The sequence below is a fragment of the Callospermophilus lateralis genome, chromosome 2 (assembly GCF_048772815.1).
Source record: "Callospermophilus lateralis isolate mCalLat2 chromosome 2, mCalLat2.hap1, whole genome shotgun sequence".
Lineage (NCBI taxonomy): Eukaryota > Metazoa > Chordata > Mammalia > Rodentia > Sciuridae > Callospermophilus > Callospermophilus lateralis.
Genome location: NC_135306.1, coordinates 166023754 through 166039600, shown reverse-complemented (window position 1 = coordinate 166039600; position 15847 = coordinate 166023754). Strand labels below are relative to the sequence as shown.

The 15847-nt window shown below is 35.3% G+C and overlaps 1 protein-coding gene across 6 annotated transcripts in view; it reads left to right on the top strand.

Annotated features, from left to right (window-relative positions):
• The window catches only part of Pik3c2a (phosphatidylinositol-4-phosphate 3-kinase catalytic subunit type 2 alpha), a 113940-nt gene that overhangs the window by 81699 nt on the left and 16394 nt on the right, over positions 1 to 15847 (top strand). For all 6 annotated transcript variants that reach the window (XM_076846955.2, XM_076846953.2, XM_076846954.2 and 3 more), the window contains 5 exons: positions 3186 to 3290; positions 4238 to 4330; positions 6854 to 6983; positions 12092 to 12228; positions 15104 to 15273. In XM_076846955.2, the coding sequence (XP_076703070.1) occupies positions 3186 to 3290; positions 4238 to 4330; positions 6854 to 6983; positions 12092 to 12228; positions 15104 to 15273 (635 nt within the window). The remainder of the gene's footprint in view (positions 1 to 3185; positions 3291 to 4237; positions 4331 to 6853; positions 6984 to 12091; positions 12229 to 15103; positions 15274 to 15847) is intronic.

The following is a 15847-nucleotide window of genomic DNA, read 5'->3' as shown; positions in this document are numbered from 1 at the left end:
ATCTTTGTCTTAAATTGTTAAGCATTCTTTATATATTCTGGGTACTAGACCCTTATCAGATACACTATTTTTTTTTCAGATACACTGTTTGTTAATATTTTTTCTTTCCATTGTGTGGGTTATCACTTCCTTTGATGCACTGTAATTTGTTTGTTTAGTAGGGGATTTGAGATGAGATCTTGCTATTTCCAAGACTGAACCAAAAACAATCCTCCTACCTCAGCCTCCTAAACAGATGGTTTTACAGGCATGCACCACCATTCCTGGCTTATTTTTAAACTTTGATCAAGTCCAGTTTATCTGTTTTTGTTTTGTTTGGTTTGGTTTTTGTTTTTGTCTTTCATTGCTCATGTTTTTGATGTCAGGTCTAAGAATTTCTCGTTAAATTCAATGTCAAAGGTGTACACCTGTATTTTTATCTAAGTTTTATAGTTTTAGCTCTTATATTTAGACCTTTGATACATTTTTTAGTCCGTTTTTGCATTTGCAGTGAAGGAGGAGTCCAGTGTCCTTTTTTTCCCACATTTTTTTATTGATTCATTATAGTTGTACATAATGATGGGCTTTGTTGTTACATTTTTATACATGCACACAATATAGCAATATCATGTGGTCAGTATCACTCCCCATCACATCCCTCCTACCTTGCTGCCTTATACCCTTGTTCCCTTTCCTCTACTGATCTCCCTTTGGTTTTCATGAGATTCTGGCCCCCAAACTTTTCTTTTTCCTACCTAGCTTCTACATATGAGAGAAAACATATGACCCTTGACCTTCTGAGTTTGACTTATTTTGTTGACATAATGGTCTCTAGTTTCATTCATTTTCCTGAAAATGACATAATTTCATTTTTTGTGATTGAATAAAATTCCGTTGTGTATATATTGATTCATTTCTTTTTCCATTCATCTATTGATGAATACCTAGGCTGGTTCCATAGTTTGGCTATTGAAAATAATATTATTGTTCGGCATGTGGCTCTCCGATTGTCTTAGGCCATTTGTTAAAAGATTCCTTTTTCAGGAAGAGAATTAAACAACAGCAGAGGAGGTAGAGAGGGAAGATGGGAGGGGAGGGGAGGGGAGATATTAGGGGATAGGAATGGTAGCAGAACACAACAGTCACTAATATGCCATTATGTAAAAATGTGAGTGTGTAACCAATGTGATTCTGCAATTTGTATTTGGGGAAAAAATGGGAATTCATAAATCGAGTCAAATGTATGAAAGATGATATATCATGAGCTCTGTAATGTTTTGAACAATCAATAAAAAAAAAAGATTCCTTTTTCCCATTGAATGGTTTTGGCATCCTTGTCAAAAAACAGCTGGAGGAAAAAATATATGTAATATGACATTTTATATGTATTTCTGGACTTTTCTTTTTCATGCATCGATATATCAGTCCTTAAACCATATTGTTTTTTTCTTTTCTCCTCTTTCACTCTCTTTCTCTGTTTTTCTTCTCTTTCTCCCTCTCCTGGGGAATCTAATCCAGGGTCCCACACATAGTAAGCAAGTGTTCTGTCACTGAGTTTTAGCCCCAGCCTTATATCATACTGTTTTGATTACCATAGTTTAGTAGTATGAAGGAAATATAATTCCTCCATCTTCATTCATTTTCAAGATTGTTTTGGCTATTTGGTGTTCTTTGGGTTTATTGTGTTCATTTCTGCAAAAAGACAGTTGGAGTTTGGTTAAGAATTATGTTGTATCTATGGGTCAATTTGGAAAATGTTATCATTTTAATGATTTATGTCTTCTAATTCATGAACACAAGATGTCTTCCCATTTATTTATATCTTCTCAAATTCTTTCAATAATGATACCTTTTTTGTTTTGGGTTTTGTTTGTTTTATTTTGTTCTACAGTACTAGGGATTGAACCCAGCATCTTGTGTAAGCACTACATGTTTGTTTTGGGTTTTTACTTTTTTTGCAGATGCCTTTTTTAAACTTCATCTTGGATATTCATATCAGCAATGTAGTTTTACTTCATGATTTTTAGTCGGTATATAATACTATAAGGTATTATAGCATAAATTGTGAGCCATTCCTACCACTACTACTACTTTTTTTGTTTTGTTTTGTTTGGGGCTTTGAAACCAGGAATGTTGTACTACTGAGCTATATCCCTGACCCTATTTTGAGATAGGATCTCACTAAGTTTCTGAGGCCTTGAACTTGCAATTCTCTTGCCTCAGCCTCCTGAATAGCTGGGATTACAGGTATCTGCCACCATGCCTGGCTGACCCATTATGTCTATGTAGGTTGTTACACATTTTTCCTTTTCCAGTCATTACTACAATGAACTTTGGTATGTAAGTTTTTACTTCTTTGCTAGTATTTGTTTTTAATTTACTTATATGTGGTGCTGAGAATCGAACCCAGTGCCTCGCACATGCTTTTTAGTTGTAGATAGACACAATACTTTATTTATTTATCTTTATGTGGTGCTGAGGATTGAACCCAGTGCCTCATATGTGATAGGCAAGTGCTCTACACCTGAGCCACAATCCCAGCCCAAGCCCCAACTATGTACATTTTTAGTAATAATAGTTTTTGTTAGATTGCTCTCCAAAAAGTAAATAAATTATGCCTGTGTACACCTCTCTCCCCATCAACAGATTATGAAATTGTTTTCCACCACTTCTGTTGTCTTAAATTTTCATTGGATAGATGAAAAGTTGCATCTCATTTTTGCTTAATTTTGATTTTGTTGACTAATATTGAGCTTTAACATTTTCATGTATATTAGTTAGCCATATATACATCCCCAGTACCCTGTGTTTATAGCTTTTGTCTATTCTAATTTACTTTTACAGTAACAACCCCTTTAAGCAGCAATCTCTATCTTTATTCCCCTGGAACTGGTGATTAAACCCAGGGCCTTGCGCATGCTAGGCAAGCATTCTGCTTCTGAGCTACACCCCAGCCATTTTTATAAATTATATTTTGAGACAGGTTTGTGCTAAGTTGTCCACGCTAGTCTTGAATTTATGACCCTTCTGCCTCACTCTCCTGAGTAGCTTAGATTATGGGTGTGCACCACTGCACCTAGCAAGCAACAACTTTTTGACCATTTGGAAATTGGACATTTTATAAATTGTGTCTGCAACACATTTCCTTGTCTTAAAAACAGACCTTCATTTTTATTATGTACTTATGATAACAATCTCTTTTATAGGTCGTCCTGCAGAGGAGTATGGAACGAGTACAGTCCTTTTTTCTGAAAAATAAATGCCGTCTCCCTCTCAAACCAAGTCTAGTGGCAAAGGAGTTAAATATTAAGGTGATAAAATACTTAAAATTTCATATTAAACTTAAAAATAATACATAGGAAAAAAGCAAATGAGCAGGTATGCTTAAGGCAAACAAGGCTAAGACCTGCATAGTTTCGTTGTGAGTATGTATGAAAGGATTTCTGTTTGTCGTTAGGATCCATATTTATCTCAACATTCTTTACCTAATCAGTATTCCAAAATGACAGTGGAAAGTTATTTATTTCCTTGGGTTTTATTTGTTGTTTATCTTAAATTGGCCTTATTGTCTTAAATTAACTTTTTTGTTAATTAGTTTCATTTAAAAATAAGATTTAACCTTTGCTAATGAAATTATTAAAGTTTTAAATCAATATTTGAGTCCATATATAATTAATTATAGTAGTACGATGAGTAGAAGTGGTGATTTCTTTGCCAATCAGAATGAGTATCACAAAACTCTGTTTTGTTGAGGAATTAAAACCATTTATAGGGGCTGGAGTTGTAGCTCAGCGGTAGAGCACTTGCCTTGCCTTTGTGAGGCACTGAGTTCAATTCTCAGCACCAAATATAAATAAGTAAATAAAATTAACAACTGAAAAAAAATTGGTTCTCTTAGAAAACAAAAAACAAAAACAAAAACAAACAAACAAAAAACTTATTTGGACATTGGTGTGGATATGGCTCAGTGGTAGAGTTCAGGCCGGGTCATGTATGAGGCCCTTGAGTACCAGGAGCCCTGGCACAGCAAAACCAAACCAAACAATAACAAACAAACTCAAACTGAAAGTATGCTATGTTTAAATTTTAAAAAATATACTATATATGTATGTATATATATACATGTGTACATACAAACTGTGTGCCAAATCATCTAAAAATCAGTTCTTTTATGTCATTTTCCATAGTTCAGTGAAACAAGTGAAAAGGGAAGTGCCCCCAGAACCAAAAAGTAATAAACTAATTTTTATATTTGCAGTCATGTTCATTCTTCAGTTCTAATGCTGTGCCCCTAAAAGTCACAATGGTGAATGCTGATCCTTTCGGGGAAGAAATTAATGTCATGTTTAAGGTGAGCAAAATAGGGTTACTTTGGGATGTGGGAGGTATGGGGGTCTCACTGTGTTGCCCAGGCTGTCCTGGTACTCAAGGGCTTATTTAAATGATCCTTCTGCCTCAGCCTTACCATTAGCTGGGGCTACAAATTTACACCACAATGTCCAAATAAGTTTTTTGTTTGTTTGTTTTTGTTTTTGTTTTTTGGTATCAGCAGTTGAACAGGGCACTGGCACTGGGCTGAGGTTGTGGCTCAATGGTAGAATGCTTGCCTAGTGAGTGTGAGGCACTGGGTTTGATCCTTAGCACAATAAAATAAATAAATAAATAAATGGATGGTATGTGTGTATCTACAACTAAAAAAAATTTAAAAAAGAAAGAAAGAAAAAAACAGGGGGACTCAACCACTAAGCCACATCCCTAGCCCTTTTTATAATTTATTGTGACACAGGGTCTCAAGAAGTTGCTTAGGGCCTCATTAAGTTGCCGAGGCTGGCTTTGAACTCGAAATCCTCCTGCCTCAGCTCCCTGAGCTGCTTAGATTGCAGGAATGTGCCACCACGCCTGGAATTTTTTTTTTTTTCCCTCTCTTTCATGGTAATTTAAAAATATTTTTTAAATTAAATTTCTTTTCCAAAATTACCAGGCGGTTTTGTATGTCTTATCACTTACATAAACTTTTCCCAAACACATTTGGGAACAAATGCAACTCTGGGATAGATCTACTACAATTGACATGGGTTGAGCTCATCGTAACTCAAGACTGCCTTTTATGCAGCCTGTAGTGCAAATGGTGTCTTCCAGAGTTGGGCGTACAAAACTACAAAACATGATCAATGGCACTTGTTTTTAGAAACATACCAATTACATATACATAATTTATAATTATGTCAAACTTCTGTGTATTGTGCTTATAATTTATATATTTTGAAAAAAATCTTGTATTTTAGTTAATTCAACTAGATAAGCAAAGGTTCATAAAGGTAGTTTCTATTAAGCTTCCTTTGATTTCTGTAGCAAGTTCCCATATACTCAGGTCTCATATGGAACTTTTTTTTTTTTTTTTTTACTGATATAGAAGCCTATTCCTAAAACTTTACCATCTCTTTTGATTATCAAAATTTTATATGTTTCATCTTAATGTATACTAAGGCAAATCCCTCTTATTCTTTTTATAATTTTCTTGACTATTGTCAAAAATGACTTCATAATTACATACTTTAATGTATTATATTATTTTATCCAGTTTATAAAAGAAAAATAAGCTGGGTGTGGTAGCACACACCTGTGAGCCCAGCTACTCTAGAGACTGAGGTAGAAGGATCACAAGTTGAAGGCTAGCTTGGTAAACTTAGTGAGACCTTGTCTCAAAATAAAATTTTAAAAAGGGCTGGGGATGTAGCTCATTGGTAAGAGCACTTATCTAGCATGAGCGAGGCTTTGGATATTCAGTCCTCAGTGTTGAAAGGGAAGAAAGGGAAAGGAACAAAGAATGAATTTTAATTCATTTTGGGAGGCCTAATGTTTTTTTAAGTAACCTTTTATTTTGAGATCTTTAAAGATAAATGGTCAGTTATAAGAAATTATAAATAGCTGAGCACAGTGGTACATGCCTGTAATCCCAGCAACTCGGGAGGCTGAAGCAGGATGATTGCAAGTTTGAGGCCAACCTCAGCAACTTAGCAAGACTATGGGTCAAAATTAACTATAAAAAGGGCTGGGGATGTGGCTCAGTGGTTAAGTGCCTCTGGGCTTAATTCCCAGTGCCAAAAAAAAATAGAAAGAGAGAGAGAAAATTATATAGAGAGATCCTGTAGATTCTTGATCCAGTTTCCTCTAATGATCCACATCATATATAACTCTGTTGCACATATCACAGGATATTGGCATTGATGCAGTCAGGATACAGATCTTCACAAAGATCTTTGTGTTGCCCCCACACACACCTTTTTTGGGGGGGGGAGGGGTGCTAAGGATTGAACCCAGGTGTACTCTATCACTGAGCTACATCCTCAGCCCTTTTTTTTTTTTTTTTAAGGGAGAGAGAGAATTTTAAGTTTTATTTTTTAGTTTTCAGCAGACACAACATCTTTGTATGTGGTGCTGAGGATCCAACCCCGGCTGCATGCATGCCAGGCAAGCATGCTACTGCTTGAGCCACATCCCCAGCGCCCCCAGCCCTTTTTATTTTTTATTTTGAGATAGTGTCTCACTAGGTTGTCCAGGCTGTCCTTGAACTTAGGATCCTCCTGTTTCAGCCTCCCAAGTAGCTGGGATTATAGCTATTGCACAGCCATGCCCTGCCACTTCTTGTTTGATTGAATATAATTCACATACCCTAAAATTCAACTTTTTAAATTATTATGTTAGGAAACTGAGACTTGAAAAGGTTTAATACAAAAGAATAAAAAGGCAGTTCTGATTATTTCACTGTTCACTTTTTATTATTCTTTTTCCCTTGTCCCCCAGCTTTTATAGTATGTAATCTATTAAGTCTTTTGGAAAAGTGCAAGTTTCATTTTGTTTGCTTGATTTCAAGGTTGGTGAAGATCTTCGGCAGGATATGTTAGCTTTACAGATGATAAAGATTATGGATAAGATCTGGCTTAAAGAAGGACTAGACCTGAGGATGGTAATTTTCAAATGTCTTTCAACTGGCAGAGATCGAGGTAAGCTATTAGCTGTATCATGGTATCCTTCCCCCCCCCCCCCTTGGACTCGGCTCAGAATGTATCTGTCATAAAGGTCCTGATACAGAGGCACCATGGTTTCTCTTGTTTCTTATTTTAATCTAGTTTTACTTTATTCATTCAATTGTTAATGATTACTTGCTTTAAAAATACAATTCATTGTGTACCCTAATAAATGCTTTGTAGTTCTCAGAGGTATCTATTAATTAACTCAAGGAGGACTTTATAGACTTTAGCTTTTGAACTAAAAAGAAAACCATATCTAAGTGAAACCAACTTTGTTTCATTTCTACAGAATAAAAGAGTAATTTGAAAAGTTTTTTTAAAAGCAGATTTTTACTTTTTTATCAAATAAGTTTTTGAGATAATGCTAAACAACCTAGCTGTTTATGTATTATGGGCTCACTAAATGGCAGTCATCATCGTCATTTTTTATTTATTTATTTGTTTATTTATTTAGTGCTATGGATGAACCCATGAGTACCTAACCACTAAGTCACATCCCCAGTCCTTTTTATTTATTTTTTTAAAAGATGGACACAATATCTTTATTTATTTATCTATTTATCTATGTATCTATTTATTTTTTTTTTTTTTTTATGTGGTGCTAAGGATCGAACCCAGTACCTCACAGTGTGAGGTAAGCACTCTACCGCTGAGCTATAACTCTAGCCCCAGTCCTTTTAATTAATTTATTTATTTTATTTTTGAGACAGGGTCTTGCTAAGTTGCTTAGGAACTCATAAAGTTGCTGAGGCTAGCTTTGAACTTGGAACCCTTTTGCCTCAATCTCCAGAGTTGCTGGGATTGCAGACATGTGCCACCACACCTGCCTTCATTATTATTATTGAACAAATAGTTTTTTGAATACTATGAAGTCACCTGAAATATTACCTTATCTAGTCATCCTTCTAATATTTGCCATTAAGTTTGTACTTAAATACTTAACAGTGAAGGGAATTCATTGCAGTCCAAGGCAGTTGATCCTATCCAGAATAAGTGATAGCTATAAAGTTCTTTCTTGTACTCAATTGAATACTAGGAATAATTGTTGATATCTTTTACCCATTGAATCCAGATCTCTTCATAGAATATTATATAATTAAGTTGGACCCTTCATTAAAGGTTGCTAGTATTGTGGCCTCAGATCTTGAGTTCTGCATTCTTTAGCTGTTTATCATAGATGACTTTAAATTACCTTATCACCTGGTTGTTTTCCTCGCAAAAGGGTTCAAGCAATCCATTCTAGGAGAGACACCTGAATTTGGAAGAATACAAAAGAGTGGGCAACGTGCCTCACATGTAAAGGTTACATACAACTAAAACCAATAAGTCTTCATGATAGTAGCTCCTAAGTCATGTCCTGACTGTTCTTCTGTTCTTGTACATTTTGTGTCTTAGTCTCGTGTGTAGGACATTAACTATTAACTTTGTTATATTTGATCCACTGCTTTTCAGTTTCTTTGATTCCTTTTAAAATCTGATCCTAGGGTTAGGGTTGTAGCTCAGTGGGACAGTGCTTGAGCCTCAGCACTGGGTTCAATCAATTCCTAGTACTACACACAAACACACACACACACACACACACACACACACACACTCAACTTAAAAAGATAAGTAAACTCTGATTCTTTTTTTTTTTTTTTGGTACTGGGGACTGAACTCAGGGATGCTTGACCATTGAGCCACATCCCCAGCCCTATTTTGTATTTTATTTAGAGACAGGTTTCACTGAGTTGCTTAGTGCTTCGCCATTGCTGGCGCTGGGTTTGAGCTCAGATTCTTCCTACCTCAGCCTCCTGAGCCACTGGGATTACAGGCATGTGCCACCATGCCTGGCGTAAACTCTCATTCTTACCATCTGTTATTGAACTTCTTAGTTTGTATGAACTTAAAGAACATACATTCCATAGCTTCTGCTAAGTCATTGGGAAAAACGTTACCAAGAAAAGCCAAAGGGCCAGTCCTGGTGGTGTGCCACGAGAAATTGCCCTTTAGGTGATTGCTACCTCAAGTACAATTTAGGTTGTTTTGTTTTTCTTCTTTTTTTGCATGTGGTGTTGGGGATCCAACCCAGAGCCTCATTCACGGTAGGCAAGTGCTTTACCACAGAGCTACCTCCCTGGTCCTCAAGTATGATATTTTGCTTAATTACTTGTCTTCATTGTATTATCACCCGCTTCCATATTTCTCTCTCTTATCCATCAGGACGACATTAGAGTCTATAACCTTACTTGCTCAAATTTAGATGTGCAGACTTTATCTTGTTAAGATTAGGAAATCAAGGGCTGGGGATGTGGCTCAAGCGGTAGCACGCTAGCCTGACATGCGTGCGGCACGGGTTCGATCCTCAGCACCACATACAAAAAAAGATGTTGTGTCCACCGAAAACTAAAAAAAATAAATAAATATTTAAAAAAATTCTCTCTCAAAAAAATCACCTTCTGAGAAAAGGGAGGCTTAAAAAAAAAAAAAAAGATTAGGAAATCAAGTCAATTTAAGAATTCTGGGGATATAGCTCAGTTGATAGAGTGCTTGCCTTGCATGCATAAGGCCCTGAGTTCAATCCCAGCATCACCAAAAAAAAAAAAAGAGAGAGAAAAGAAGAAAATAAGAAGAATTCTTGCTAAAAATCAATAAAAATTAAATTTAAAAAAAGAATTCTTGTTGATTAATTTTCATATAAATGTGAATTATTTTATCAAGTAAAGACTTCTCAGTACAAGCTTATCGTCTCAATTAGAATAAGTTTTTTTGTTGTTACCATATTTTGTTTCTATAGCTGGACTTCCTCATTCTCATTTTAAAATTCTTAAGTGTCTTATCCTGTGATAAGCTTTCTACTTGTATTATTTCACTGTATCCTTCGTTTTTTTTTTTTCTTTGTATTTTTGGGAATTGAACCTAGGGGTGCTCTGCTATTAAGCTGTACCCCAACCCTTTTTATTTCTGGGGACAATGTCTCACTAATTTGCTGAGTCTGGTCTAGAACTTGGAGTCCTCCTGTTTCAGTGACGCAAGTTGCTGGGATTACAAGTGTGTGACACTGCACCCAACTTATATCCTTATTTCTCAATGAAGAAATCATGGGTTGGGGTTGTGGCTCAGTGGCGGAGTGCTTGCCTAGCATTTGTGAGGCACTGGATTCAATTCTTAACACCGCATATAAATAAATAAAATTAAAATCCATTGACAACTTAAAAAAAAAAAGAAAGAAAAAGAAATCACAACACACATCCTCTGTGAAGCTTTTCACAAGCAATTCAGCCTATACCACTGTCTCTTTTGTCTAAACTGAACCAGTTTTATTCTAAAGTCACCAGACATTAATTTTATATTAGTTTTTTATAATAATTTTTGTTAGCCGAAAACTAAAGAATAAAAAATATTAAAATTCTCTCTCTCTCCCTCTCTCACTCTCTCTTTAAAAAAAAAAAAAAATGGGGGGCACTCATTGAAAAATGTTGTCACTATGAACTGTAAACTAGATGATACAACCAAAATATAATCAGACCCCTAGAATTAGAACTTGGCCTTGCATACTTTCTTTCATGGTGTCCTTGGAGGCTTTGGTCAACTTGGGTTTCCTCCACTCTCTTTATCTGAAGCAGATCTTTGTTTCCAGATCTTTTTTGGTGGGGCAGGGCGACCAGGGATTGAAGTCAGGGGCACTCAACCACTGAGCCACATCCCCAGCCCTATTTTTTTTTTTTAATTTTTTAATATTTATTTTTTAGCTTTCGGCAGACACAACATCTTTGTTTGTATATGGTACTGAGGATCGAACCCAGGCCGCATGCATGCCAGGCGAGCTTGCTACCCCTTGAGCCACATCCCCAGCCCCCCTATTTTGTATTTTATTTAGAGACAGGGTCTCACTCAGTTGCTTAGCACCTTGCTTTTGCTGAGGCTGACTTTGATCTCACAATCCTTCTGCCTCAGCCTCCCAAGCTGCTGGGATTACAAGCCTGTGCCATGCGTCCAACTCCAGTCATTTATTTTTAACACAAATATATATCCTTCATTTAAAAATATATAAATTATGTAATTTGTAAATTATGTAAAAGTAAATGTTGGTTTTCTTCCATACCTCTCTATTCTTAATTCTAGGCATTGTGCTCATAAGGTATTACCATTTACATAGTCTTCAAGAACTATTTTGTATATGTTCCAATAGTTTTTCTTTTTAAGCATTATAGTTCTCCATCTGGATTTTATTTTTAAAGCATTATTTTAATGACTGTCCTACTTAAGGACATAGAGACCCACCTCACTATAGTCCATTGTACAGATATGCCATAATTTATTTATTTGATAACTTGTTTTAAAGGAATTTCAGAGATAAGGTAAAACAGTTTGCCAAGCCAGCAACATTTTCGTTAGGAAAACAAAACACATATTTGAGACTTAAGTGTATAACAAGGATGGTCTTAATCTGTTCATCCCATTGAAAGGGCCTAATAGTCTCTGAAATACTCTTATCTTCCCAAATACACAATGAGAAACAGTTTTTCATGCTGAAATGGAACATTATGTATCTGTAAGTAACATTACCAGTGAAGTTATTATCATCTAGTTTGTAATCAAAATTATTATCACTTGGGAATTAGCACATGAGTATAGACTATAGAGTCTCATATAGTAAAAAATCAACTTTCACATGTTGGGTACTTTGGAAATACAAAACAATTATGATTGTTTACTTTTTTTAGCATACCCTGCCAGACTTGATTTTCTTTTGAAACTGATAGTTGCTAGTTGGTGCCTTCTGTCAAAGATTGCAAACTGTAATTTTCTGGTTTTTTTTTTTTTTTTTTTTTTTGGTACTGATGACTAAACCCAGGGACACTTTACTGCTGAGCTACATCCCCAGCCTTTTTTTTTTTTTTTTTTTGAGTCAAAGTCACTGTGTTGCCTTGGACTTGTCATCTTTCTGTCTCAGCCTCATGAGTCACTGGGATTACAGGTGTGCACCACCATGCCCAGTGAAAGCTGAAAATTTTTTTTTTTTTTTTTTAGCTGTAAATTTTTAAAAGGCTTAATTTTGGGAGATGTTTTCAACATAGTTTAATATTTTATTGTTAAAGGCATGGTGGAACTAGTTCCTGCTTCAGATACCCTCAGAAAAATCCAAGTGGAATATGGTGTGACTGGATCCTTTAAGGATAAACCACTTGCAGAATGGCTGAGGAAATACAATCCCTCTGAAGAAGAATATGAAAAGGTGATTAGCATGTCTCTTTATTTTTTAATAACTTTTGTCAAAAATGTATTACAAAGATTTTGAGTTCATTGTACAATTCTGGAGAGTAACTGTTTATTCTAAGTCAAGAAAACAATGTCTTTCTGTAGGTATAGAAAAGAATATAAAACTGATGGAATTTAATGGCAGAAATATAAGTGAATTTAAGCTAAATTACCTTCAAAATATTATAAACATGTACTTAAAGGTCAGCAAACCAGCGGTATTTTTATAACTCAGAATGTTATGCTTTCCTAAGACCTTGGAAGAAGTTATAGAAATGAGTAAGAACAGCTAAATGGTTTGTACTTATAAGCATATATTATGGGCTAGCCTCTTGGCTGAAATGCAGGCCCCAAGTTACTCATTGGCTACAGGGCCTTAGGCAACTTCTTTGTGCCTCAATGAACTCTGCTGTAAACTATTTTAATTTATATTATGGTATTATTGTATATACTATGGCTGTAAAAATGATAGTATCATAAGGTTATTGAGAGAATTAAATGAGTGTATTGCATGTGTATATAAAGAGAGGAAGAGCATGCACAAGAGAGCATGAGAGAACACACAACAGAGAAAATTGTATTATTGGGAGTATCTTTTTTTTTTGGTATTAGTATTAATTTGAATTACATATCAAACAGAGCAATCTCGGGGCTGGGGAGGTGGCTCAAGTGGTAGTGCGCTGCCCTGGCATGCGTGAGGCACTGGGTTCGATCCTCAGCACCACATAAAAATAAATAAAGATATTGTGTCCACCTAAAACAAAAAAATAAATATTTTTAAAAATTGCTAAAAAAAAAGAGTAATCTCTTAGGATATAGGCCAGTCATGATCCTAAACTTGGCTTAAGAAAGACCCATGGATATAACTAATTAAAGCAAATTAAAAAATTAATGACCTATGAACTCTTGCATAGTGATAGAAGATCTCAGTTTTAATGTCATTTAGCTTCTTAGTTTATGTACCATTATTCTGTCACATCTTTTTTTTTTTTTTCTCCTTTCTTTCCTCTTTTTGTGGTACTAGGGATCGAACCCAGGGGCCCTTTACCAGTTAACTACGTCTCCTTTTTAATTTTTTATCTTGAGACTGGGTCTGGCTAAGATGCGGAGGTTCTCACTAAATTGCTGAGGCTGGCCTCAAACTTTTATAGATCCTCCTGCCTCAGCTTCCCAAGTTGCTTGTATTTCAGGCATGTACCACGATGCCCTGGCTATTGTATCACTTTTGGATACAAAAGTACCATCTGTTGACTTATGTAGGTAAAGCAGATAATTTTTTCCTTTGTGGGTCATTTAAACTGTAAGATTATTCCCTTTTCTTTGTGGTCTGGAGTAAGCAGTACAGCAGAGGTGAGTGCTTGTTCATAGTAATGTTATCTCTTTTGTGATTCTTGGTAAGTTGTTGGAAACAAAATAATTGTCAAGTAGCATATCTTAAGTAACTTTTGTGCATTTTTATGTGATTTAATATGTTAAAAGGAATATAGCATAATGGAGACACATTGGATTTAAATCCTAGTTCTAACCAATTATGTAATCTTGGGTAGATGACTTAACTTCTCTCGGTTTTTCTCATCTGTACAATGACAGTAATAGTAATTCCTGAGTTACTGGTTTGTTGTGAGATTTTAAATAGGCTAATGTATACAGAGAAAGGTTTGTGCACTTGGTTTGTGCTAGACTCCTGCTGTTATCACATCATCATCTTTGTTAATGATTCTGGAGGATTATAGAATAAAATTTAACCACATGGACAAGTATAGCCATATGACTGAGCCCTCAGAAATACAGTATTTTGAGAATAAAAGGTAAAAATATTCATTATATGTATCTTGCTTTATCTGTATGATATTAGTAATTTTAATAGTCCCTAAGGACATGCAGAACTGAAGTGAAATAAGGTGTCTACCTTCCAGAAATTCTCTGATGACACATTAGGAAGTCACAAAATGCAGTAATCGTTATTATTGAATGTTTCAAGGTATAAACTGACTTTCTTTCCCCTACCTCTATTGATATTGGGGATCTAACCCAGGGCCTCAGGCTTGCTAGGTTAAGTCCTCTACCACTGAACTAGAGTCCCAGCCCCTGAGCTGACTTTGTTTCACAAGTCTTTCCTACAACTAGAGAAAATAAAACTCTTGTATTTAGATTAATTTTTGTTCCAGTAATGCTTCTTGTGGTAAGGAGCACAAGGGTATGTGGAGCAGGGTTCCACAAACGTGGTGTTTCAAAGCTATTCACAGTAGGGAATAGCAAGATCTCTACCTTGTAGAAGAAAAAAGCTAGAGTGGCTTTGTTTTTGAAATATAAAAAGACTGGTTTTTATTATCATAACCTATACAAGCTGAGAAAGTAGATTACAGCTTTTTTTTTGTTGTCTATTTGTTTTTTGTACTGGGGATTGACCAGGGGCACTTGACCACTGAGCTACTTCCCCAACCCTTTTTATTTTTTATTTTAAGTTAGGGTCTCTCTAAATTGTTGAGGCCAGCCTTGAACTTGTGATCCTCCTGCCTCAGCTTCCCTAGTCACTGGGATTACAGGCAGATGCCATGCCTAGAATGATTGTGTTTTTAAAGAGCGATGAACTACTTTAATCTTTGTAAACATTGTCTCCTATAACAATAATTTTTTCGGGGCTAGGTTGTGGCTCAGCAGTAGAGCTCTTGCCTAGCATATGTGAGGCACTGGATTTGATTCTCAGCACCACATATAAATTAATAAATAAATAAAGATCCCTCAACAACTAAAAAATAATTGTGTATATGTGTGTGTGTCTGTGTGTGTATACACACATAAATCAATAAAAAATAATTTTTTCTTAATATAATTTTTTATCTTTATTATAGGCTTCTGAAAATTTTATCTATTCTTGTGCTGGATGCTGTGTAGCTACCTATGTTTTAGGCATCTGTGATCGACACAATGATAATATAATGCTTCGAAGTACAGGACATATGTTCCACATTGACTTTGGGAAGTTTTTGGGCCATGCACAGATGTTTGGTAGCTTCAAAAGGTATAATATTATATTTTTAATATTACTTTTACTAAAGAAAAGACACATGTCTTGTGTCACAAATTAATGGCTCAAACCTTGCCCTTTCCTATGCTTTGCTTTGTGGCTCTTTTTGAGCCTAATTAAGGATGAAAAGTCCCTGAGAGATAACTTTACCACATAATAGGCAATCGTGAGTGTGTATGTAAACTTTGTTGAAATGAATTGTTGTGTATTTTATTATGTATAGTTGTAGTGCTGTTAGAAGTAGTTCATTTTCATAACTTCTTTCTGTATGTTTGTACATACTGTTCGATCTCTCTTTAGGTATGTAAGTTTATAAATATCATCTTGGATAAAATTTCACGTAACTTCTGTCTAAGTAATGAAAATATATATCTTGGCTTTTCTGAAAATGTGAATATTCAAGAATTATAGAAATTCAAAACTTCCTGATACCTTTCCTACTTGGAAATTGCTATAGTTCAGATGACTTAGTTTAGTAATCATGCAATAGCAATAGCACTACTTACATATCTACTGTAAATAATATTCTGGATATAATGAGAAATTATATCCCATCTCATTCAAATGT